This window comes from Mustela nigripes, chromosome 15 (assembly GCF_022355385.1).
Source record: "Mustela nigripes isolate SB6536 chromosome 15, MUSNIG.SB6536, whole genome shotgun sequence".
Lineage (NCBI taxonomy): Eukaryota > Metazoa > Chordata > Mammalia > Carnivora > Mustelidae > Mustela > Mustela nigripes.
Genome location: NC_081571.1, coordinates 73698293 through 73724531, shown reverse-complemented (window position 1 = coordinate 73724531; position 26239 = coordinate 73698293). Strand labels below are relative to the sequence as shown.

The following is a 26239-nucleotide window of genomic DNA, read 5'->3' as shown; positions in this document are numbered from 1 at the left end:
AAGTTTTTTTCAAAGATCGGTAATAAGGGGCCACATTTCTGGGTAGCAATGCACGGAATTCGATGGTGCACCTGTTAGCCAGTGTTTGGCAATGCTTTTGTTGGTTTTTGCCATCATGTGCTGACGGTGGGTAGCTGAGTTATGGAACAATGGAAGTTCTTTTCTTCAAATTTGTTCCACCAAACAGTTCTTAAGAGGTAGCTTAGATCACTTTACATGTTTACTATCAGGGAGGTGCCATTTAATAACAGCGATGCTTTGTACTACATGCTGAACCCACTGTACAACAAAACACAATCTTCGCAGCTGCTTTCTTAAAATCCTCACAACCAACTTTGAAACCAAATACGATTAAAATTGTCATTTAAGTAAGGATCCAAATAAGAGGTTTCAGTTTGGTGAATTAAAAATGAAGTCTCGATTTCTTTTTTTTTTAAGATTTTATTTATTCATTTGACAGACAGAGATCACAAGTAGGCAGAGAGGCAGGCAGAGAGAGAGGGGAAAGCAGGCTCCCCACTGAGCAGAAAGCCCGACTCGGGGCTTGATCCCAGGGTCCTGGGATCATGACCTGAGCCGAAGGCAGAGGCTTAAACCACTGAGCCACCCAGGTGCCCCTGAAGTCTCGATTTCTGAAAAGATAGGTACACAGGAAAGCGTTAACAGTGATTGTCTTGGGGCATCTGGGTAGCTCAGTGGGTTAAAGCCTCTGCCTTCGGCTCAGGTCATGATCCCAGGGTCCTGGGATCGAGTCCTGCATCAGGCTCTCTGCTCAGCGGGGAGCCTGCTTCCCCCACTCTCTCTCTGCCTGTCTCTCTGCCTACTTGTGATCTCTCTCTGTCAAATAAATAAAATCTTAAACAAAAAACAAAAACAAAGAAACAGTGATTGTCTTCTGGGTGGAGAACTCAGTGACTAGAGGATGAAGACAGATTTTCTCTATATGCGTTAGTACAGTTTGAATTGTGTACCATGTACATGGATGGCCTATTTCTAAGGAAAAACGGAATTAAAATACTGAAGATTAAAATAAATGTTCAGAATCTATAAAGAGTTTTTTCTTAAACCTCCAAGGGAAAGGGAAACAAGTTCTACTAAGAAAAGCCCTCTCTCCTCCAGCCTCTGCACCTCAATAGCTTTGTGCAATTCCCTTGAGGAGCCTAGTAAGTATAAGCATGTGTGGGAGTTAAAAATGCATTTAATCACCTCCCCCCAAAGTTTGACGGAAGTGTGGCAAGGAGGGCCATCTGTTTTGTTTGAAAGAGAAATGACCCAGCATTCTGATTTCAATTAGCCTCTTTGTAGCTTTATGTTTGAGCTGGTTCCATGGGTAACAGTTCAAACTTAAGTGTAGACAGGAGCTGGCCACGTTCTGCCGGTGCTGATTTGTTTTAACAACTGTCAGTGATCATGAAACAAGTGTACAAGACAATGTTGCTGCATACACGTTAAAATGCATAATTTTATGGAATCAAAACAGCACAGTCTAGAATCTGAGAGCTAAACAAAATAGTGAAATGGTGTCTTTATGTCATTCTATCAATTTAAAAATTTAAAATCAGTATCACTTACTTAAATTCTTAGTTTCACTCTAACAAATACACACCTACTATGTGCCAAGTATTGTTGCGCACTGGGCAGAAACCAAAGAGGGTATAAGTGGTGGTTCCTGCCCTTCAGAAAGAAGTCTGTGATGATCTTTTGGGAGGATAAGCCTGCAAAGTTAAACAATCCGAGTAATATTTATGACAATAGGAGAGCTGTCAAACATCACTATGTAGCTTAGCACATTACTAGGTGTTCAGGGGATGAGAAGGATTACTTGGGCCAAAACCTTTATACTGGAGGGGTCTGGTTGTAGCAGTAGAGCAGGATTCTAAAGCCTGTGTCCCTTAATCATTTTCACTCAAATCTCTCACATGCGTTCGCACACACACACACGCATACGCACACACACACACACACACACACACACACACGGCAGGAGGTTTACAGAAGTGGGTGCAGAGCTTCTAGAATGGCTAGAGATGTGTCACTGTATTGGTGAAGGTCCAAACACCCTGGTGGCTTTAGGGAGGTCAGCCTGAGTCTCGGTCCTAGTTCTCACAGCTTCCCAGGCTGTGTTTGTCAAAGACACCTGGTTCCTGGGCCCCCACCCTGCACAGGTAGGGTGCCTAATCCTCTGATACAAGTCATGCAGCAGGTCTCGAGGAAGTCGTATGAATGGGGGAAGGGGGGGTCAGTGTGGGTGGCAGCTAGTTTGTGCATTCCAGTCATGACTGATCCACCGTGTCCCTGCAGGGAAAGCAAATGCCACCGTGTTCGGGTGCGCCCAGTTCTTACCATCTGGTTTCCTGATGTTCTGACGAAGATTCTTGCACCATTCAGCTTCCTGTTTCTTATCCCGACCCCTTCTCCTCAGGGGGCTGGCAAAGCTCTTCAAAGTCACATAATCCAGAGCAGAGGAGTAAGAGTCTGGAGGGTGTCCTCTGACTCCTAGTGGTGCCGGCCACCGAGGACTGTGTGGTAGGGCTGTGGTTAGGCAGCAGTGTCAAGGGATGGTTTCTTCTGGGTCCTCAGCTTCTTCCAAGGTAGTGTGGCCAAAGCAGGACACGCGCAGCAACTCTCCTGTGATCAACCCTCGCCTTACACCTTAGTGGGTGACTGTACCGGAAACAGTCCCAGTCGACACGCACCAACACCCTGTGTCTGCCTGCAGCCTTAGCCAGAAAACAGAACCGGTTCACTCTGACTCACTGGCCTATTAGTTTCTTTGATAATAATGTTAACAAAAACATTTAGCTTGTATTGAGGAAAAAAAGCAGATTTGAGTTCTACATAGACATCATTGATCATAAAGTACCAGTAAAAACCAGCTTTTAAAAGGAAACAGTAATCTTTCATTCTATCATTTTTTACTTAAATTGGCCATATTTTTAATTCTTTTCAGAGAAATTAATGACCTATGACCTATTGTAGTACTATTTATATAGCACAGTCAAGAGCACTTATGTGGCTTAGACTGCTTTTTTGCTAAAAATATCCAAAGGAAATAATAAATAGGACTTTCTGGAGCCAGTGCTTTCTTCTCTATAAAATCAAATAGTTCATTATTTTTTTTTTAAGATTTTATTTATTTATTTGACAGAGAAAGATCACAAGTAGATGGGAGAGGCAGGCAGAGAGAGTGGGAAGCAGGCTCCCTGCTGAGCAGAGAGCCTGATGTGGGACCCGATCCCAGGACCCTGAGATCATGACCTGAGCCGAAGGCAGCAGCTTAACCCACTGAGCCACCCCGGCGCCCCACAAATAGTTCATTATTAATAAAAATGTCAACTATATTGGGGACCAAAGAATAAAAGAAAACGAAAGATAATCAAATGCGAGAACGAAGACAGCTCAAATGGGCAGAACAAAGAAATCCAGTAGAATTTCAAAAACTAGAGAAATGTGCAGTAATAATGATTTTGTGTTTAGACTTCAAATTACAGTAAGGGAGAGAGCAAATCAGTAGAACGAAACAGATTGGACTCTGTCAAAGTAAAAATTTCTGAGAAGGCATTATGTCCTACATAGGGATTTCATTGCAGAGAGAGATGTTATGGCCACTGTCCAGGCTGTAGGAGAAAAATACAGATATGGAAAAATATTTTAATGACATAAATTTACATATTAATGAAATTCTAGAATGTCCTGCTATCAATAGGCAAAAAGTGAGGACTGCATTCTGTTAAGAGGTCGTTTATCCTGTTCATTAAAAACCAAAAGCAGGCTTTTATAAAGCTTTCTAAAGTTAATCGTTAAAAAAATCCTTAAGGCCTGTAATGCTTTGTAATTCTAAACGTGTTTTGTGAGTCCTGGCATTACATAATCTTAGCTAGTATATGTGAAAGTATGAGGGACTGATAGCACAGATTTAAGATACTGATTAAATTTCAAGTCAAACATGAAATAGAACAAAAGCACCAGATGCCCTTTTAGGACCATACAGCCTCTTCCCGGCTGTGCCGAGCTTTGCACCTTGTATGGGGCGGTGAAGACGAAAGGTCTAGCCACAGCTACTTCCCCCAAGTGCTCCGTTACCTAAACGGCAGCCTTTCAAGGCTCTCCTTTGAAGCACTAATCATGGGCCATAAAACCCAGACTGCAAATGTTAGACAGCGTTACTAAGACGACTTTAAATACTGGCACTGCGTAAGATGATCAGATCAGCCAAGAGTTGGGACCTGGAGAAAAAGGTATAACCAGGCAAATTCTGAAGTGACCAGAAAAGGAAAAACGACTCAGAAATCTTGTGACTGCCCTCTGTGCTCATGGCATAGCGGCAACCAAGGCGAGCGAGCTGGAAGCATGGCCGCTGCCGCCTCAGGCAGTCAGTCAAAGCCGTGGAGAAGAGGCTGCATCCTCCACACCGGCTTCTCATCACTGGTCTTGCCTTCCTCTTTGCTGTCTCCTTTCTCATCTTTACTCCCTCCTAAATCTTTCCCTTTGATTTTTTAAAAAAGATTTTATTTATTTGAGAGACAGAGATCACAAGAAGGCAGAGAGGCAGGTAGAGAGAGAGAGGAAGGGTAGCAGGCTCCCCACTGAGCAGAGAGCCCGATGCGGGGCTCGATCCCAGAACCATGGAATCATGACCTGAGCCGAAGGCAGAGGCTTTAACTCACTGCGCCACTCAGGCGCCCCTCCTTTGATAGCTTTATTTTTCCAATTGCCTGACCATTATTTAAATGTAAATGTGCTTACTGCGAAGTATAAAGAAAACTGGAAGTTCTATAAAAAAAAAAAATAATAATAATTCGGGGCGCCTGGGTGGCTCAGTGGGTTAAGCCGCTGCCTTCGGCTCAGGTCATGATCTCAGAGTCCTGGGATGGAGTCCCGCATCGGGCTCTCTGCTCAGCAGGGAGCCTGCTTCCCTTTCTCTCTCTCTGCCTGCCTCTCCATCTACTTGTGATCTCTCTCTGTCAAATAAATAAATAAAATCTTTAAAAAAAAAAAAAAATTCGAGGGGCGCCTCGAATGGGTGGCTCAGTCAGTTGAGCGAATGCCTTTGGTTCAGGTCATGATCCCAGAGTTCTGGAATTGAGTCCTGCATCGGGCTCCCTGCTTGGTGGGGAGTCTGCTTCTCCCACTGACCTCTCTCCTCTCATGGTCTCTCTCTCAAATAAATAAAATCTTAGAAAAAAATTCTATCAAAACAGGAAGCTGACTGCTTTAGTCACTAAGCTAACTGTTTACAGAAGGAAACATAAAATTTAAACTTACCTCTAATCAACAAAACTAGTCTACCTCTGAATCCAACTTTTTATAAAACCTTTTGTTTAGTCAAGCAACTTACCTCAACTGTACTTTAATAGTATTATATATAAAAAATTAAATATACTTCAACAGATGTAGAAAATACATTTGAAAGGAACTTCTCTGTCTTAATCTCTGTGTGAGAAGTTAAAAATAACTAGAGCTCCTTCACACTTCAAAACAAACAGGTTAGTTTTTTAAAAAAGGAAATCAACAGAATAATTGGGTAAGAGCCCAGCAAACTCACTATTCTTTTTTTTTTTTTTTTTCAAACTCACTATTCTATTTGTTCTCTCCTAAGCAGGAAGCACTGAGCCCCTAAAATACAAGATGAACATTCTTATAGGTATAAACAGACTAACGTTTCTGAAATCATCCCAAACTTCTCTTCACATATAAATGGACTTCAATTAGATGAATATGAAAGAGAAATAGCTATCTTTTCTTTAAAAGATCTTTTTTTTATTTAACTAGAGGGTATTATGCTAAGTGAAATGTCAGAGAAAGACAATTATCACATGATCTCACTAGTACGTGGAATCTGAGAAACAAAACAGAGGATCATAGGGGTAGAGAGGAAAATATGAAACAAGATGAAACGAGAGAGGGAGACAAATCATGGGAGACTCTTAATCTCAGGAAACAAACTGAGGGCTGCTGGACTGGAGCAGGGTGGGAGGGAGGGGGTGGCGGGGTGATGGGCACTGGGGAGGGTGTGTGCTATGGGGAGCGCTGTGAATTGTGTAAGACTGATGATTCACAGACCTGAACCCCTGAAACAAATAATACATGTTAATAAAAATTAATTTTAAAAATTGAGGCAATTCCCCATGACCAATTTGCTAATGAACTATGGTTTCAAATTAAAAAAAAAAAGATTCACTTATTAGAGAGAGAGAAAGCACGAGTGGGAGAGAGGGGCAGATGGAGAAGTGGGCTCCCCGCTGAGCAGGGAGCCTGACATGGGGCTTGATCCCAGGACCCCGGGATCATGACCCGAGCCAAACGCAGCCGCTTAACCGAGCCACTCAGGCACCCCAGAAAGCTATTTCTTACCTTTTAAGAAATAAAACTGTGAAATCCAAGCGAAGACAATGTAATCATAAAGAGGGAGATTTGCTAGTCATTGTTAATGTATAAACAAATACTGACTTAAAAAAATTAAAAATGGGGTGCCCGGATGACTCAGTCCATTGGGCATCCGACTCTGGATTTCAGCTCAGGACATGATCTCAGGGTTGTGAGACTGAGTCTTGTGCCAGGATCCCCACTGAGCCTGAAGCCTGCTTAAAATTCACTCTCTCTCTCCCTCTCCTTCTGCCTCTCTCCCACTCCCTGCTCATGCTCTCTCTTTAAAATATTAATAAAGTAAACAAAATGATTGAGATTTTTATTAAAAAATAAATGAAAAATACTGTTTTGAAATACAGGTAAAAATATAAATTCCTTAATGAAATGTAGCGAGGCCCATATTAACTGCTAGACTTACATCATTTATCTGGCCAGATACGCAAAACTAAAATTTCTATTACTGCCTAAGAGTGAAAAGTCTGATTTGTCACAAAGCCCAAGAGACTGGAATTTCCTTTAGATCAAGCAAGAAAGTGTTGCATGAACAGAAATCAGTAAGATTTGATAAAACAGTATAAACCATTTTAAAATAACACTGGTAAATAGATTGCTGTTTATAGGCTCTCCTTGAATATACAATAGGTAATGATGCAATGAAGACGTTTTTACAATATTTATTAAGATAACAAATTTATAAATCGAAAGACTCAGAGGCACATAGTTTAAAAGGCCAATACCATGGGAATAATGAAGTCAACACAGAAAAGAAGATATGAACAGTTACAACCAATACAAGATTTTTTTAAAAGCCACATCCCCCCAATAAACACATCATATGAATCATCCTTCAAAATTACCATGATAAAAAGTTATTTCCTTCAAAGAAAAATAATTCTTTCCACCTACCGAGCCTAGAAAATCCTATTTACAATGAGCTGTCCTGCATTTCATCAGTACTGTTTCATATGGCCTCCTCTATTCTGCCATTAGAAGTATTGAAAATTTTATAGCTATTGTATTTACAAATGCACATAATATTTAAATTTGCTCTTCACTGAGAACAACTGAATATATACTTAATCAAATCACGATACAAATGTTTTAGTGTTGAAAACACATTTTGTGGAGACAGGTGTATGGGAAGAAGTGTATTTAGAATTATGTTGTTTCTGAAGGATTACTAGGCCAATAAGTCTGATAAAACTCAAGGTAGTCACAAAAACAGGTCTTTGTTGATGAAGAATTTAATTTATTTCTGTTTTAACTGGACACACTGGCTTCTTCAGTCAACTTTCACCACACTGTATATTTTGGTAACAAACCAAAAGCATGCAAAGAAGCCAATTGTTCCTATAAAAGAAAAAAACAAAAATCAACACTTTTCCAGAGGAAAATTCATAATTTATACAAAAACACAGACTTAAAATGATTGATTCCTTACAAAAAGCCACAAAACTATAAACTATTACTTACCAGGCATAGATCCACAAGCTTTTTTGAAAAACATACAAGTAGTTCATATCAAATTTTTTACAGAATAGGACTTTTTAAACTTTAAGATTACCTAAGCTTTCTATAATATATTCTTCTCCTTATTACATGCAAGAAACCTGAAATTAAAAGATGAATAGGAAACCAATTTTCCTTTCCTATTTAAGAATATTTCATCACAAAATGGAAAACTGCTATTAAAATTAATTCAAGGTATGATATGAACAGTTTAAAGGGATTAACAGATTTACAGAATAATTAAATGGGAATATTCTCTAAACATAGTTATTGGGAATTGTCAGTTTCCAAAGAACTACAATAAAACTAAACTCAGAAAGTTTTTACGAAGTGTTAAAAGTGATAAATTAGAATAATAACAAAGATGCATCCCACTGTATAGGAGAGGTGGCGTGGCCTCAGAGAAAAGAGCAGCTCTGTCAGCCCATTTCTTATTAAAATAGAGATAATTTGGGAGTGACTGGGTAGCTCAGTCAATTAAGTGTCTCCCTCGGCTCAGGTCATGATCTCGGCGTCCTGGGATTGAGCCCTGCATCGGCATTTCCTGCTCAGTGTGGAGCCTGCTTCTCCCTCTCTTTTTGCCCCTCCCCCTGCTTGTGCTCACTCTCTCTCAAATAAATAAAATATAATAAAACAGATAATTCGATCTGCCCTAGATAGAGTAAATGAGATGATTCATAAAAAAAAAAATAAAATAAAATACATGTTTTGGTTTTCAAGTATCTTCCTCAGTCTAGATTCCAAAATATTTGAATTCTAGACAGATGACAAAAATGACACTCAGTTAAGTAAATGTCTAATGGTTACGTGGCTGGCCGGTCAGCAGGATCAGAATGCAAACTCACTTTCTCTGACTTCAAGTATAGTGCCATTTTAAACCTCACCATACTTAGATTTGCTAAACATATATTCAGAGACTCTGTTTTGCAAAAGAGTATTTACTTAATTGTGAACTGCTTACCGTATTTTCAAAAGCTAGAATTTTTTTCCCAGAATTACCCTGAGAATAATAAGTCTAAGTGCTGAAGAACACAGAAGGGGATATACATATCCTTGTGTAAGCTTTACATTTAAAGTTCCAATGTGTTCACCGTTGTTTTAAATGTAATACAAAGAAAAAGTATAAGAGGACATTTTCTAAGCCAAGAGACTATATATGGGACATTAGTAAGGGATATTAAAAAATTATTGTACTCATTCATATAACTCATGTCCCTACAATGTGCCCGTCACTATGTCTGTTTTAGAAGACATAAAAATACATCTTTTGGATATTCAAAAGATCATTATTAAGGTTTGAGAAGAGGCTGGGGCTAATTTTAGAAAAGCAATGGTGAAAACATAAATGTATTTAAACAACCTTATGCTTAGCAAGAACTTCTTCCCTTAGGTTCGGTTCCTTCAGCTTTGGTGTTACTGACAGACACCTCGCAGCAGGGCCTACCAAGCAACACTTAGCTGCACGGAGGGCTAAATACAGGAGTGCTGAGTAGCAGAAGCCTTCATTGATTTTATAAAAGGAAAATATAAATAAAATGCCTACCAACTTATTGACTAAAACTAATCATCTTAGGTCTTACCTGTAAAAAGAAAGAAGATCAAAACCATTATCATGGTATAGCCAAAGTACAGAATTGTACTTGCTGTTCCTGTGATCTGCAGTTTTGAGAAGAAGTAGTGCACTGCATATATTAAGAAATACACTGCAGTAAAGCCACTGGTAAGGAACGAACGCCACTGCCAGTGATAATCCTAGGTGGAGGAGAAAAAAAGAATAAGAATTAGTTTCCAATTAATAGACAATATGGAGCTGAGCAGAGTTACAAAGCAAACACAGCTAAGGGAAACAGCCCCCAAATCTAATTTCTGCTAACATTTCCAATCTTTTTCCCCTACTGAATTTTGCCCATTTCACTCCTCACTAAAGATGCTAAGAACCATCCCCTACTTTTGGAGGTGCTACTCGCTAAAAACGTGCTGAAAACTCTTTTTTTTTTTTAAAGATTTTATTTATTGGACAGAGAGAGAGAGAGCAAGGAAGCACAAGTAAGGGGAGGCAGGCAGTGGGAAAGGGAGAAGCAAGCTCCCTGCCAAACAGAGAGCCTGATGAGGGGCTCAATCCCAGCACTCTGGGATAATGACCCGAGCTGAAGACAGAAGATTTTTTCTTTTTTGAAAGATTTTATTTATTTATTTGACAGAGAGAGACAAAGTGGGAGAGGGAACAAAAGCAGGGGAATGGGAGAGGGAGATGCAGGCTTCCCACCGAGCGGGATGCAGGGCTCAATCCCAGCACCCTGGGATCACGACCTGAGCCAAAGGCAGACGCTTAACCTACTGAGCCACTGAGGGGCCCCTGAGAAATCTTAAACGTACTTAAATGTACTTAAAGTACTTAACTGTACTTAAAATGTACTCTTCCCAAAAAAAAGCAATGTATAAGAGCTTACTTACATAGCTCAAAATGAATATTACTTATCTTACAATCTGGTCAGCTCTATATTAGGAAAATTATCCTATCAAGGCCTGGTTGAAATCTACTTTCAGTTACTACTAACAAAATTTAAACAAGGTCGATTTTTAAAACAGGTCTTCTTACTTTGACATAAAGTAGCTGGTAGCTTAGCAGGAGATCTTAAAAAAAAAAAAAATTCACTTTTTCCTTACCCCTTGAAATATGTGAAAAATAAATATACTTAAAAAGTATACCAGCACAAATGAGAAAATCTTAAGGAATCCACACACAGAAACTATTATAGCAAATAAATTCAGCAAAGTTAAAGGGTCCGAGACTGAAATGAAAATCAGCTGTGTTTTTATATACTAACAATGGGCACTATGAAAAGGAAACTTAGAAAATAATTTCATGGGGTGCCTGGGTGCCTCGGTTGGTTAGGCAGCTGCCTTTGGCTAGGGTTGTGATCCCAGGATCCTGGGATCAAGCCCCGCATCAGGCCCTTGCTCAGTGGGAAGCCTGCTTCTCCCTCTCTCTCTGTCTGCCTCTCTGCCTACTTGTGATCTCTTTTTCTCTCTGTCAAGTAAATAAATAAAATCTTTAAAAATAATAATAGTAACAATAATAATTTCATTTACAACAGCATCCAAAAAGATACATCTAGTAAGAAATTCAACCAAGGATGTGAAAGACTTATATACTGAAAACTATAAAATAGGTTAAAAAAATAAATAAACAAAGACAACTGAAATCAATGAAAGACATCCCATGTTCATGGACTGGCCGAGTCAATACTGTTAAGACGGCAATGCCCCCTAAAAATCTCAGAGTCAATGCCACTCTTATCGGAATTCCAATGACCTTTTTTGCAAAAAAGGAAAAGCTGATCCCAAATTCATATGAAATTTCAAAGGGTCCTAAATAGTCAAAATAATCTTCACAAAGGAACAAAGCTGGATGATTTACCCTTTCCAATTCCAGAATTTACTACAAAACTATGGTAATCAAAACAGTGTGGTACTAGCATAAGGACAGCAATATATACCACTGGAATAGAATTGTGAATCCAGATACAAATCCCCATATCTATGGGCAATGGGTTTTCCACAGGGTTACAAGACCACTCAATGAAGAAAGAATAGTCTCTTTAACAAATGGTACTGGAGGAGCGCCTGGGTGGCTTAGTCGTTAAGCATCTGCCTTTGGGTCATGATCCTATGGTCCTGGGATTGAGCCCCGCATTGGGCTCCCCATTCCCCCTGCTTGTGTTCCTGCTCTCGCTATCTCTCTCTCTGTCAAATAAATAAATAAAATCTTCAAAAAAGCAAAACAAAACAAAACAAAAAAGCAAGTGGTACTGGAAAAACTATATATACACATGCAAAGACATGAGGAATTCCTAATTACCATAATCAAAAAAATTAACTCAAAGTGGATCGATGACCCAAATATATAAGCTAAAACTAGACACTCAGGAAAAAACAAAGAGGTAAATTTTCATTGCCTTGGATTTAGCAATTAGTTCTTAGATATGACAACAAAAGAAAAGAAAAGATAAATCAGACTTTATCAAAATTAAAAACTTTTGTGTTAAGGCCATTATCCAGTAAAAAGACAACCTAAAGAATGAGGGAGAAATATCTGCAAAAATATTCTTTCATTTATCTGACAAAGGTCTAGTATTTGTATTCGGAATATATACAGAACTCTTCTTGTTCAACAAAAAGATAAACTACCCAGTTTATAAATGGGCAAAGGATCTGAACAGACATTTCTCTGAACAAGATACACAGATGGTCAACAAGCACAAAAAAAGGATGCTCAACATCATTAGTCACTGGGAAATGAAAATCACATCATAGTAAGATACCACTTCACACCTACTAGGATGGCTAGAGCTTTTTTTTTAAATAAAAAAGGGGGGGGGCAGCAACTGTAGGACGGGATGTGGAGAATGAGAACCCTTGTGCATTGCTGGTAGGAACGCAAAACAGTACAGCCACTGTGAAAAACAGTTTGGTGGTTCTGCAAAAAGTTAAACGAAGAATTATCTATCATATGACTCAGCGATTCCGCTCCTATATACATACCCAAAAGAACTGAAAACTGGTACTCAAAACAAATATTTGTAAATGAATGGTCACAGCAGCACTATTCACAATAGCTGAAAGGTGGAAATAAACGTAATTTACATCAACAGGTCAATGGAAATAAGGAAATTGGGATACATCCATATAATGGGGTATTATTTGGCTATAAAAAGGAACAAAGTACTGAATCTTGAAAAGATTCTCCTAAAGCGAAAGAAACCAGACGTGAAAGGCCACATATTGTAGGATTCCATTCATATGAAATGCCCAGAATAGATAAATCTGTAGACAGAAAGCAGATTGGTGACTGCCAGGTCTTACATGGGGAGGAGGGTGGGAAATAACTGCTTAACAGGTATGAGGTTTTACTTAAGGGTGATGAAAATATTTTGGAACTAGAAAGAGGTGGTAGTTACACAACACTGTAAATGAATGTAGTAACTAGCACCCTGAATTGTTCACTTTTTAAAATGGTTAATTTTAAGTTAAGTGAATTTAACCTTAACTTTAAAAGAAAAGCATCTCAAGTTTAACAAAGTTAGATTTAATCTGCTGTATAGAAAACAATGATAAAAGAATAATTTAATACAACCCAGACCTTTAAAAATTAATTCTACATAAGAATGCCACCACATTGCCCTGGATATAATTCATTATAATGTAATGTTATAGTTATAGTTATAACTATAACTAAATGTTTTAGTGAATTTTCCCACAAAGATGTTTACTAAATTTCCAGTTTAGAAATATCTATGCTTCATAAAGAGTATTAATTTTTAATTTAGATATTAAAAACTCAAAAATGAAAATTCAGCATAATGTGGTATTCTCAGAAAATTAACATTTGTAACCTGTAGCTCTAAATAAATATACTGAACTGAGATACTAAATCTTAATCCATTCCTAAAGAGGGCTACATCTGATTCAGAAATACAGGTTAATTTCTACCTTAATAAACACATATTTACAGAAATTATTTCAATTAATAGTTCAAAGTCACTTTATGCCAAAATTATAAATACTGTCTACAAATTAATGTAAAGTGGACATTGCCGACACATACCTCTGCACATAGGTGGAAATAGCAAAGCAGTATAGTTGCTTCTGAACATGTAATCACCAAAATGATAAACACCAGAAACAGGAAGCCAAACATGTAATACATCTGGTGTGACCTATAACAAACACATCAAGATTAAACTATAAACATTTTCTCTTTGATACAATAAATGACACAATCTCATGTTCCCTGAACTGGGAAATGTTTGCCTTTTATCCCAACTAGTCCAAGACAACAGATTCCCAGAGGTGTAGACAGTGACGGAGTAGGGGTGGGGCAGGGAGAGGAAAGGAAGCGGCCGTGTCATGAGATCACGCCTTCTCACGCCGGCAGAACCTGAAACTCTTACTCAAATACGCTTAGTCTAATTGTCTACCAGTGAGTCAGAGAAATTCAATAAAAAAATTACTGGACAGGCAGAGCCAAAGTAAAAAAGGGTTCCACTTGGTATATACTGTTTCTTACTGTGTATGACAGAAACAGCTGAACTGTGAAAATGCTGTGACGATGGGGAAGGAAATGTGTTCTAATCGCTAAAAAGCTCAAATTCAGTTCTGACTTTCTGCTACTGCAAACCCTGGCACCTGCGATCAAATGATGAGGCAATACCACAGTGCACACCCCCTAATAACAGACTGGCTCCAAATGAGCACTACGAGTTCCTCCATGTAAATAAGAAACCATAGAATGAAAGAATCGGGGGTGAGTAAGACCTCCAAAGGTCATCTACCTCCACCCTTCTCCCAAGGCTTGCTCGACTCCCCTTCATCATGGGCTCAGAGTAGCCTCCCTCTGAAGCAGTACCGATTACTACCAAAGAACACAGGTTTGGAAAGACAGATCAATTTTCCATTACATGGTAGCTGTGTGACACCGACAGATCACTTAACATCCAAAGCTTCACCTCTCTTTCTCTAAAATGGGGATAACACCTACCTCACAGAGATCCAAGAATTCATAAGCACTCAATTAATAATAGGTGTTAACACTATTATTCCTTTTCTCACATGGAAAAGGTAACCTTTCGGCTCATAAGATTTTTGATTACTAGAGAACAGTTCACATTTATAAGATACAAAGAGTCATCGAGAGAAACAAAAGGAGAAAGCTAATACTACATATAATGGTAATGGGAATAAGAAGACTTCTTCCCGGCTTACCAGATACTGTTCAGGATAAAGAACAGTTGTATGAAGATGCAGCCGAAGGGCAGAATCCCTCCCATGATGATGCCCGGCAGTGGCTTGGTGTAGAAGGACTGCTCCGGAATCTGACGTGGGATCTGATTGGTTCGAACTGGGTGTTCAATGGCCTTTAGTAAAATGAAGAAAGCATTCACAGTTATGTGTCTGTTTTAAAAATTCTTCTCTATGTTAGTATTTGCCTGCTTTTTTTCTCAGCTTCCAATCTGACACTATCGCCAATACAAGTCTACTTAAGATCATCAAACTGAAATGTGTATTGAGAAGCAATGACCCAAACACGATCAGTACGATATTCAGTCTGTCCGCTGAAGCAAGCCACCACTGTTCCAGTAGCTATCCGCAAATGGTTTTAGATGAAACAAATACACAGAAGGTGATAATAGAGTAAAAATAATACTTAAAACAAAGGTAGAGTTAGGTTTTCCTTTTTAATTACATACTTGGAAGGAATCAGCTAGTTCTCAAACTATTGTCCAGGTATACCTATTTGGCAATGTCATCTTTATCAAAATAGCTGAATTCTACTAAGACTTCAGAACATAAAGGCAAAAATGAACGGCTACATGAAGCTTTATGACCATAAGCTATTGAAAATACTCTCCCTTTCCTAACACCTGACACGGCAGTATAAAAATAAGTGAAACCTAAAGTACCTAAAACATAGCTGGGGGGAAAAAACGAGTACATAGGTAGAAATGAATTTTCTTGCAAAAACTGCAAAAACACACTTCCATAGTTTTTGTGATGATACAGGAAAAACTTAAAACTTGGTATTCTCACTGAGCTCACACTTCTGTGGACCAAATTATCTTCTAGATATTCATGTGTACAGGTAGGGAATCAGCATGTCCTCCTTCAGTGTTTGTATTTTTAACAGGCATATTTGCAGAATTTCAAGTACTTATTTATCCATGTAATCAAAAAAATTTTAAATCATGGTAGGTTACTATTTATGCTATAGAGATTTAAAGTAATAAATTAAATAAAATGCCAAAGAATTGAAAAATCTTAGAGAAGGCTGGCACGGTAGGTACAGTGTAGACAATGAAGCCCTGACAGTTTCTTCCAGGCTGTTCTGGGCCCCCTTTACAAAGTGCACGAGAGTAATACATTATGATCCTTTTAACCTTGTGGACCAGATGAGAGTAAGGACAGTGAAGTGAGAAGGACAGTGACGACTAAATTCTCATTTTCCTGTTAGCCTGAGGGCAGAAGAGGGCAGTAGAGGCAGAGAAAGACTACGGGGAAGGGTGGGGTGGAGCTCTGATGAGAATCTTCCATAAAATCAAGTACTAGCAGGAAAGCCATATAAAATTTATTGCAAAGCTACATGTTTAAAAAATGGCTACCGTCTCTTTCCAGTCACTTTCCCACAGCTTTCCTCCTAACCCATATTCTTGGTTTACTTCATTTTAAGTAATATAGAAACACCTAATGCTAAAGAAAAAATGCCATACTTTTAGGTTAGAAAAAAAAGTAATACAATTATTTTTAATGTTAAAAAGTTAAAGTTTTCATCAGTTTTAATTAGCATTTCATTTCCTATTGATCTACAATTTACATTTACTTAGAAAAATTAGAAATCTAAGTTTACATATGTGACTTCTCCACCACAGCCCCAAAATACTATTTTAAGAATGACTGCAGTCAGGGGAAAGGGGTAGGGAGAGAGGTTGGTTGGGTTATGGATGTTGGGGAAGGTATGTGCAATGGTGAGTGCTGTGAAGTATGTAAACCTGGTGATTCACAGACCTGTACCCCTGGGGCTAGTAATACATTATATGTTAATAAAAAAATAATAATTTTAAAAAAAGAATGCAATCAAACTAAGAGGTCATCTATTTTCTATAAAATCCAGATCACACAGGATAAGTACATATCTTTTAGATGCCTTTTTTTAAAGACACTTTTCTATCTTTTAAGGTGGGATATGATAATTTCCATAGCTGAAATTTGTTTGAATAAATTAACACCTATAAACTTACATTCTTCTTAAAACCGAAGTATGCACCGATAAACGTTAGAGGCACAGATATGCAGAACCAAAGAGCCAAAATGGCAACCAGCGTTCCAAAAGGAATAGCTGCTGAAGATCCTTCTCCCCAAAGAATCAGATTCATTATAAAGAAGTCAGCAAACACAATCCTAAAAGACACAATAGGCTTTTGGGTAAAACCTGAGTCAGAAGCAAATGATACAGTCCCAATCATATGTAATTAATATTATAATTTCTGGGTTATACACAAAGAAAATGAAATTGCTCAGTAATGGGGTATATGAATTTAAAACTTCACTAGAAATTGCCAAATTGCTTTACAGATTTTTCCGCCTGACTTAAACTCCCATTGGCAGTTTATGAAAGTTACCTCTTTACATATTTCATCATGCTTTGGATTGTCAATTTATTGTTTTCATTTGCATTTCCTGTTGACAACAGCCACTCGTGCTAATTGGCTTTATAGATATTATTTCTGTGACTTGCCAGTTACATCTATTGCTCATTTTTCATTTGGGTTGTACATCTTTTCCAAAGTTATAGATGTGAGTTATTATATATTCAAGCTACTAGTAATTCCTTGTTAAATATCTTATTCTCCCAGTTTATAGCTTTTCTATGAACCCAAACCAGTGAACACATGTACTCAATTTTCGTTCAGTCTTTCTTCTGTGAGTACCTTTTATTTTTATTTATTTTTTAAAAAAGATTTTATTTATTTATTTGACAGACAGAGATCACAAGTAGGCAGAGAGGCAGGCAGAGAGAGAATGAGAGAGAGGCAGAAGCAGGCTCCACGCCAAACAGAAAGCCCGATGCGGGGCTCGATCCCAGGACCCCGGGATCAAACCTGAGCCGAAGGCAGGGGCTTTAACCCACTGAGCCACCCATGCGCACCTGTGAGTACCTTTAAATCATTCTTTTTTTTTTTTTTTAAGATTTTATTTATTTATTTGACAGAGAGAAATCACAAGTAGATGGAGAGGCAGGCAGAGAGAGAGAGAGGGAAGCAGGCTCTCCGCTGAGCAGAGAGCCCGATGCGGGACTCGATCCCAGGACTCTGAGATCATGACCTGAGCCGAAGGCAGCGGCTTAACCCACTGAGCCACCCAGGTGCCCCTGTGAGTACCTTTAAAAAAACATGTCTGTAACATATCGTAATTGTGACTACACTCCCCACACAGAGTTTTTAATGTGATTAGTCATCAACTTTTCCCTTTATCTTTGTGTACTTTAAGACACTCCTTCCTAACCTAGGATCATGATGATAACCTCTATATTTTCTTCTAATCATAATTTAGATTGTACCTGAACTGATCTTGTGTGTGACTAGTAACAGAGTTTCTCCCTTCATAGAGACAATTTTATCGGCATCATCTAATATTTCCTCTGGTTTGTGATGCCACAACCAGCATGCTTCCATGAATATCTGGTCTATTTCCATGTTTTCTGTGCTAGCAGCCACAGCACATTGCCAACCCCCTCCTCCACTTGGTCTTCTCAGCAAGTAACATAGTGAATTTGTATCTCCTACTAGTTAATTAGTTTTGTAAGCCTGTCACCTGGATGGTCATGTTTTGACAAGTTTTTTCAGATACTGTGAAGGTTTTCTGTGACTAATACTCCTGTGAGTACAGTCCTCTTCCCAAACAACTACAACTACCAATAAAACAGTTAATTTGCGGGGAGGGTATGTGCTTTGGTGAGTGCTGTGAAGTGTGTAAACCTGGCAATTCACAGACCTGTACCCCTGGGGATAAAAATATATGTTTATAAAAAATAAAAAAATAAAAATAAAAAAAAACAGTTAATTTGCTATTGGTAGTGTTCAGTATCTTGGAATATCAGCGACATCTAGCCATACTGCCAAACCCAGCCATACCGTCAACCACTTATTAATTCTCTGCTTTTTGGCTGAAATTTGTGACCCTCCAAAGGGTCACAGTTATTGCTTGTTTTTTTACGTGATTGTTGGTTTTTTTAAATGCTTCCTACATATAAATTACATCACAAATAAACTGAGATTTTTATTAATATAAGGAAGCATTTCTTTCCCCATTAACTTCTTTTCAAATATGAAAACAATGTTTACTAACTTCAAATGCCATTTTGTTGTATCTACTGTAATAATTATACGCAGGTGTTTACATAAAATTACATAAAAAGTGGTACTTTTTAAAATTAAATATTTACTTTTGAGAGAGAGCGAGCAAGCGAGGGAGAGGGAGAACAGAAGCAGCAGGGGAATGGCAGAGGGAGAAGCAGACTCCCCACCGAGCAGGGAAAATGATGTAGGACTTAATCCCAGGATGCTGAGATCATGACCTGAGCCGACTGAGCCACCCAGGCAGCCCATTAAATGGTACGTCTTTTCCTAGGCGAACACCAATTCTCCCTGCCCCCTTGGGTTCTTAGTGCACTCCTGTGTGCTTTTCCTCTCTCTCCCTCTCGCACTACCTCACCATCCTTCTGATGAACATCTACTTCTAAGGGTGGGATGAAGAAGATAAATCAAGGAAGGGCTGATGAGATTTAAATGAATTGGCTTTAACTTGTATAAAGCCAAAAATGATGGGTGTTTCAAAAAGAAAGTATCCCAATATTAGATAATGCAGAGACACAGAGTGAAGAGAAGAAAATGATTTCTAGATTTAAAAATGGGAATGTTGTTAGTAACCCTTAAGAAAAGTTTTCATTAAGGTGATGAGGAAGACAGACAGATGACATGGCTTTACGAGAAAAAAGGAATGCAGAATATTTTTTCAAGGCAGTTTGGTGGGAACATAAAAGAAATAAGATAGTAGAGGGAAAGATGCTTATGAGAAAAAGCTCTTTTTAGGATCTGGGAGGCCTTAGTATATTTGTAGGAGAGGAGATGAAACACACAAACAGAACACAGGGAAGGGGAGAAATAGAAGATGCCAGAGATTAAGAGGAATGTCTGAAAGGCAAGATTCTGAAGGAAATCACAGCTGACTTGTGCTGGAAAGAGACACTTCTTTAGTTGACAGGATGCAGTTTGAGAAAAGCATCGAAAAATCTGAATACAACATGAATGGCTGAGAAGCGCCATTCTTCACTGGAGGTAATTACCAAAAGAATCTTTATCCCAAACACGTAAAGCAATGCAACTGTGGTCACTCTTTCATTTCTGGCCTGCAAACGGAAGTACAGGTTTCTCAATTTAACCTTTGGCTTTCTTTGTTGCTGCTGATTGCTCAGAGGCTGGTTCCTGCCCACCAGAAGTCGAGAGAAGGGAAGATGGTAGGTTCTATTTCTAGGACCAGACAGCAATCAGATTCTCTATATCAAAAGCTATCCTCCAAAGGGTCACAGTTATTGCTTGTTTTTCTACGTGATTGTTGGTTTTTTTAAATGCTTCCTACATATTACTCTACTTAATGGAATACATTCTAAATAAAGTGGTAATAGCTTCCAACATTTTTTTATCCTTGAATTATAGTTGACATGCTATATTAATTTCAGGTGTACAACAGTGATTTGACAATGTCTATCCATTGCTCAGTGCTCACCACGATAAATAAAGTCACGATCTGTTATCATATAATGTTAGCACAACATTACTATGTTCCTTATGCTGTACTTTTCACCTCTGTTGCTTATTTATTTTACAACTGGATGTTTGTACCTCTTAATCCTCTTCCCCTATTTTGCCCATCCCCCTTCCCTCTCCGTTCCAGCAATCATCAATTTGTCCTCTGTATTTATGAGTCTACTTCTGTTTTGCTTGTTTATTTTCAGGTTCCACATATAAGTGAAATCTTATGGTATCTGACTTTCTCTGACTTATTTCACTTGGCATACTACCCTCTAGGCCCATCCATGTTGTCACTGATGGCGAGATCCCATTTTTTTTTTTAATAGCTGAGTAATATTCCATTGTGTGTACATGTGTGTATATATATTCATACATACACCACATCTTCTTTACCCCATTCATCTATCGATGAACACTTAGGTGGCTTAAAGGTGGCAATACTTTTGATAGAAATCTGAAAATGTTCACTTGCCTAAATTATGTTTAGGTGAAAACCTCTTTTTGTGACTTACATGGGCTATGAAACAGACTTTTAAGAAAAGGAATGTAACAGGGGTGCCTGGGTGTCTCAGTGGGTTAGGCCTCTGCCTTTGGCTCAGGTCATGATCTCAGTGTCCTGGGATCGAGTCCCGTGTTGGATTCTCTGCTCAGCAGGGAGCCTACTTCCCTCTCTCTCTTTGCCTGCCTCTCTGCCTAGTTGTGATCTCTCTCTGTCAAATAAATAAATAAATAAATAAAATCTTCAAAAAAAGAGAAAGAAACAAAGAAAGAAAAAAGAAATGTAACAATTTCTCATATCCAAAGATACTTTTTCCAGGGATGCCTGGGTGGCTCAGTCAGTTAAGCGTCTGTCTTTGGCTCAGATCATGATCCCAGGGTCCTGGGACCAAGTTCCACATCAGCCTCCTTCCTCAGCAGGGAACCTGCTTCTCCCCCTGCTTGTGCACGCGCTCTCTGACCAATAAATAAAATCTTTAAAGAGAGAAAGAGAGATACTTTTTCCAGATATGGCAATGTACTAGTCCATGTGCAAATGTTTATCAAATATTCAATTTTTATCCCTTTCTAAAAAATTAAATTCATTTTCTAGGGTACGTGGTTTAGAGACAGAGAAGATTTAAGACTTAAGAGATCAAAAATTTGGGAACTAAATTTTATGACTATGTAAGAAAGTAAGCATTGAAAAGTTACTATTACTTACCCAGGACAAAGAAATGATGTCAATAAAACATTTGTTTTCCACTTCTCACCTCCAAAGGCTGTAGAAGAAAACACACAGACTTATCTTCAAAGCAAACCAAACGGCCATATATGTCTAGCATTAAACAAATATTCAGACAGCACTGGGCACCCACTCGTAGAAAATCCCACTAGCAGATGACACACTAGCCCCTCCTCAGGTGATCTGATCAGAGATGCGTGTCACAGCACTGCCCTGGCATCATAAATCTAACATTCAGAGGAAGGTTGTCAAGACCAGTTCTCTTTTAATTTTTTTTTTTTTTTATTTCAAAATAAGACAAACCTTTAAGCTCTAGGCCAGTTTCAATCCATGGGACTGAAAGAGAAAGGACACACTGGGGATTCTCATTGACCTTGCAGCCAGTTTCAGAACTGGTTATGAAACTAGGAACCCTCTCTTAACAAAGAAACAAACAAACAAACAAAAGAAATGCATTAAAACTAGGAACCCTCAGGCCTAAAGAGCAGCGCATTTAAATTTCTACAGCAGGTCTACATCTTTAGGAATCCTCTTGCACTGCACCTCCTGGTAGGCAGGCGTGGGAGATCAGTGGGTCAGATCAAGTGACTAAGAAGAGTGGAAGGGTTTTGGCCACTTCATAGAATTTGCTTATGCACTTTTTAATCTTTGTTCCTAATTTCTTTTCCCCATTTAAAATTTTTTTTAAAAAGTATATAGAGTAAAAAAAAAAAAGAAAGTACTCCTCCTTCTTCCAGTCTAAAAGTTCAAGATGAAAATAAACAAACAAACAAACAAATAAATAAATAAATGTTGGAGATGAAACTGGCTGAGATATGACAACAGCTTTGATTTTTTTAAGAAAAGTTTTAATAGTTTATAAGCAAGTGTAAGTACCACTTGCCCTACAATGAAATGACAAATTATATGTATATGATTTGAATTCATAGCATTACCGATAAACTACTGTGAAAGTATTAATTCTGGGTTTAACACAATTCCAATAAAAAGTCAAATAATATTTATTGAAACATAAGAAATGATGCTATAAAATGAAGTATTTTGCGACTGGGGCCACATGACAGCACCTCTCGGCAGGTTCTGCCTGACTCATGTGCAGCTGGGAGATCTGAAAGACGGGAGGAGTTAAAGAGTGCGGCGTCTGGGCCGAGCAGGAGAATAAGCTACAACTCCCAGCACAGGGAAGAGCATGGGGTGAGGTCCTCAGTCAGATGTGAAGGTACACAGTCTGATGGAGGAACTGAAAAAAAGCCAGCAGAGTTGAGAGAGAGAGTGCTGCACAGGAGGCAGGGGTCCAATTGTATCTCATATGCGTTAAAACACACACTGACACCTCCAATTCTCTGTCCTTTAGTGACAGATGAAAAGAAAGAAGAAAAAAAAAAACCACTGACAAATCCACCAAGAGTAAAACACAGAACACATACGTATAGGACTTCATGTTTTCAGGAGAGCATTATATCTGGCAAGTCTAACTAATACTTCTATTTGGGGTTGGGTTTAGCCAACATCACTTTAAGGATGTTTATGTAACCCAACTGTGTTCTATCTCAAACCTTATTCACATCAACCTTAGCTCTGTCTCATCTTCCATCTTTTTTTTTTGGTGAGTACTTTCTCCCCCTCCAGTTTATTACTGAAGTATAGTTAACCTAGTGTTTCATTCGTTTCAGGTGTAGAACATACTGATTCCACAATTCTACACATTACTCAGTGTTCACCATTATATAGTCACTGTCCCCCTACAACAGTATTACCAGCTACATTTCAGATGCTGTACTTTCCACCTCCATGACTTATTTTACAACTGAAAGTCTGTACATCTTAATTCATCTATTTTGCCCAAATCCCACCCACCTCCTAACAATAACCAGTTTGTTCTCTGTATTTAAGAGTCTACTTTTCTCCTCTGCTTTTTAGATTCCACATATAAATGAAATCATATAAAATATTTGTCATTTACTCTGCAAAGGGACAATACTATTTATTTTGGTGTAGTTCCAATTGTTTATTTTCGCTTTTGTGTGCCTTGCCTGAGGAAGCATATACATAAATATGCCACTAAGGCTGATGTAAAAGATTACACACGTTTTCTCTCTCCTAGGGGTTTACAGTTTCAGATCTCACATTCAGGCCTTTAATCCATTTTAAATTTATATTTGCATATGACTTAAGACAGTGGCCCTGTTTTCCCAGCACCATTTTAAAGACACTATCTTTTCCCCACTGAAAACGCTTGCCTCCTTTGTCATAGATAAATTAACCATATAAATGTAAGTTTCTGGGCTTTCTATTCCATTCTACTGATCTAGGTCTACTTTTGTGACAGTATCACATTGTTTTAATTACTACAGTTTTGTAGCATTATCTGAAATCCTGGATTGTGATACTTCCAGTTTTGCTTGTTCTCCAGATTGCTTTGGCTATTCAGGGTCTTTTTTGACTCCATATACTTTAGGTTTCTTTGTTCTAGTTCTGTGAAAAATACTATCAGTATTTTGATAAGGACTGCACTGAATCAGTAGACTGCTTTGGGTCGGATGGACATTTTAATGATATTAATTCTTCTAATCCATGAGTATGGTATATATTGTGGAGAGCCATGCAGCAGAAGCTGGGAGTCACGTACTAGGCGAGGCTTGAGGAGAAGGGCAGATGAATGTTTATGTGGGAGCGCTCCAGGGAACGCACAACCTGTACTGAAGTATCGGGACTAGTATAAGATTAACCAGGGACCATGGGAACGGCACATGGGAACGGCACAAAAACAGAGTGAACAGTAAGTTTCAGGGGCTCACGTCAGTAGGCACGAGCTCCCCGCATGATCTGGATTGAAGTCATCTGTATCCCTTCTAATTGGATGTTATAGTAGTTGTGTTATGTGGTGATTGGTTACTTTCTATCCACTGTATCCTATAACTTGGGGCTGTAATCGATGTTCGGGGTCCCGGGGCTGAAGACTGAATAAAGAAGTTTGCCACTCAACCTCGTCTGCGGGTCGTTCTTGCGGGTCGAGAGCGACAATATATCTTTCCATTTGTTTGTGTCTTCAGTTTCTTTCATTAATGTCTTACAGTTTTCAGAGCATGAGTTTTTTACCTCCTCTCTGTCACTTTAAATTACAGATTACCTAGGAGATCATCTCAACAGACTCAGGATTCCATAGCAAATGCGGGCATTTACTGACCCTGGCAAAATTGCTTTCCAAGTCATCTAGTTATATCCCATCCTTACCCTGTGGTCCTGATGCTTTTTCCATTGAACTTTATTTTACGTTTAGAAAGCAAGAATACAAGAGGTTGCAACTAATTATAAAAGCAAATTAAATTATGTCAGGGTTCTATAGCATGACCTCTCTTAAGAAAGGTATTACTATATACATTACTTATTTTAGCTAATAAACCAGTGATACTCGTAAGTATATTATCTTCCTTTATTAGTCTATATACATTTCTATGTATGTAGCAAATCTAAGTTGTTCAAACGTCTTTATGTCAAAACTTAAACATAAAAGAACAGAAGAGATGATGGATAAGCAGCGCCTAAATTTGCTTACCTCATTGTATAAACATTTTTTAACAAATAAAATCTAGGGATGGTCATCCATACCACAAGCTTCTTTTACATAAAGATATGTACCTATAATACATATTATTTTAAGAAAATCACCTACTGGACACCTAGACTCAGGTGTAGTGACGGCGCAGGTAAGATTCCTGACCCGACAGTCAGGGTGGCTCTTACTTACACTTATAAAATCTGGCAGCGACATAGCCTGCAGGAGTGCCCAGAAGCACCCACAGGACCACAGCACAAGTCATCAGTGCTCCTCTGTTGGCAGGTGACAAAAATCCCAGGCAAGCAAAAACTGAAAAATAAGTGATTTTAAGTTATGCATTTTATTACTGTTTCCTTTCTGAAGTGATAGGAGACCCCTTTCATTTTTTAAACAGGAAACCAAATACAATTTCATGAATACACTGTCTTACCATATGGCCACACTAAAGTGTAGCAATATTTTAAGGTACTTCATTAACGGAGTAATAAAGAAAGCAAACTCTACTTTGGATATTTCTTGTTAAGGTCCGTAAGACCCCAACTTTCCTATTATCAGGGAAGGCTGACTGGATACTCATGAGTGCTTTCAGCTCTTCCGAGTCAAGTATAGCTTGCTTTTTTTTTTTTAAGATTTATTTTTTTAGAGAGAGAGAGAAGGGGTGGGGGGAAAGAGCATGAGTTAGGGAGGGCCAGAAGGAGATGAGGGGAGAGAAGCTGGGGGTGGGGGAGAGTCTCAAGCAGACCCCGTGCTGAGCAGAGTTGATCTGGGCTCGATTCCATTACCCTGAGATCATGACCTGAGTTGAAACCAGGAGTTGGATGCCTAACCCAACTGAGTTACCCAAGTGCCCTGTCAAATATAGCTTTTAAAAATTGATATGAATAAAGATAGTCTCACCATGAAATAGTCCCAATTTGTTCCCTTTAAAATAATACTGGGAGTGTCAGTGCCTGGGTAGCTCAGTTGGTTAAGTGTCTGCCTTTGGCTCAGATCCTGGAGTCCCAGGATCAACCCCCGAATATGGCTCCCTACTCAGCAAGGAGTCTGCTTCTCCCTCTCCCTCTGCTTGAGCTCGCTCTCTCGCTCACTCTCTCAAATAAATAAAATATAAAATAATAATAATACTGGGTCCTCTGGGGTGAAAAATACCTTGTAACATTCAGACACAAAAGACCGAATCTAATCAATGAATAAAACAAGAGAACAAAGATTTCA

The 26239-nt window shown here is 38.6% G+C and overlaps 1 protein-coding gene across 1 annotated transcript in view; it reads right to left on the bottom strand.

The window, feature by feature from the left end:
* Positions 1–7027: 7027 nt before the first annotated feature.
* TM9SF2 (transmembrane 9 superfamily member 2) overlaps positions 7028–26239 on the bottom strand; it is a 61536-nt gene continuing 42324 nt past the window's right edge. Inside the window, exons 11-17 of the mRNA XM_059378344.1 lie at positions 25214–25333; positions 21445–21502; positions 16674–16833; positions 14644–14795; positions 13487–13598; positions 9459–9630; positions 7028–7719 (exon numbers count right to left, since the gene is read on the bottom strand). Of these exons, the coding sequence (XP_059234327.1) occupies positions 7652–7719; positions 9459–9630; positions 13487–13598; positions 14644–14795; positions 16674–16833; positions 21445–21502; positions 25214–25333 (842 nt within the window). The 3' untranslated portion in view covers positions 7028–7651. The remainder of the gene's footprint in view (positions 7720–9458; positions 9631–13486; positions 13599–14643; positions 14796–16673; positions 16834–21444; positions 21503–25213; positions 25334–26239) is intronic.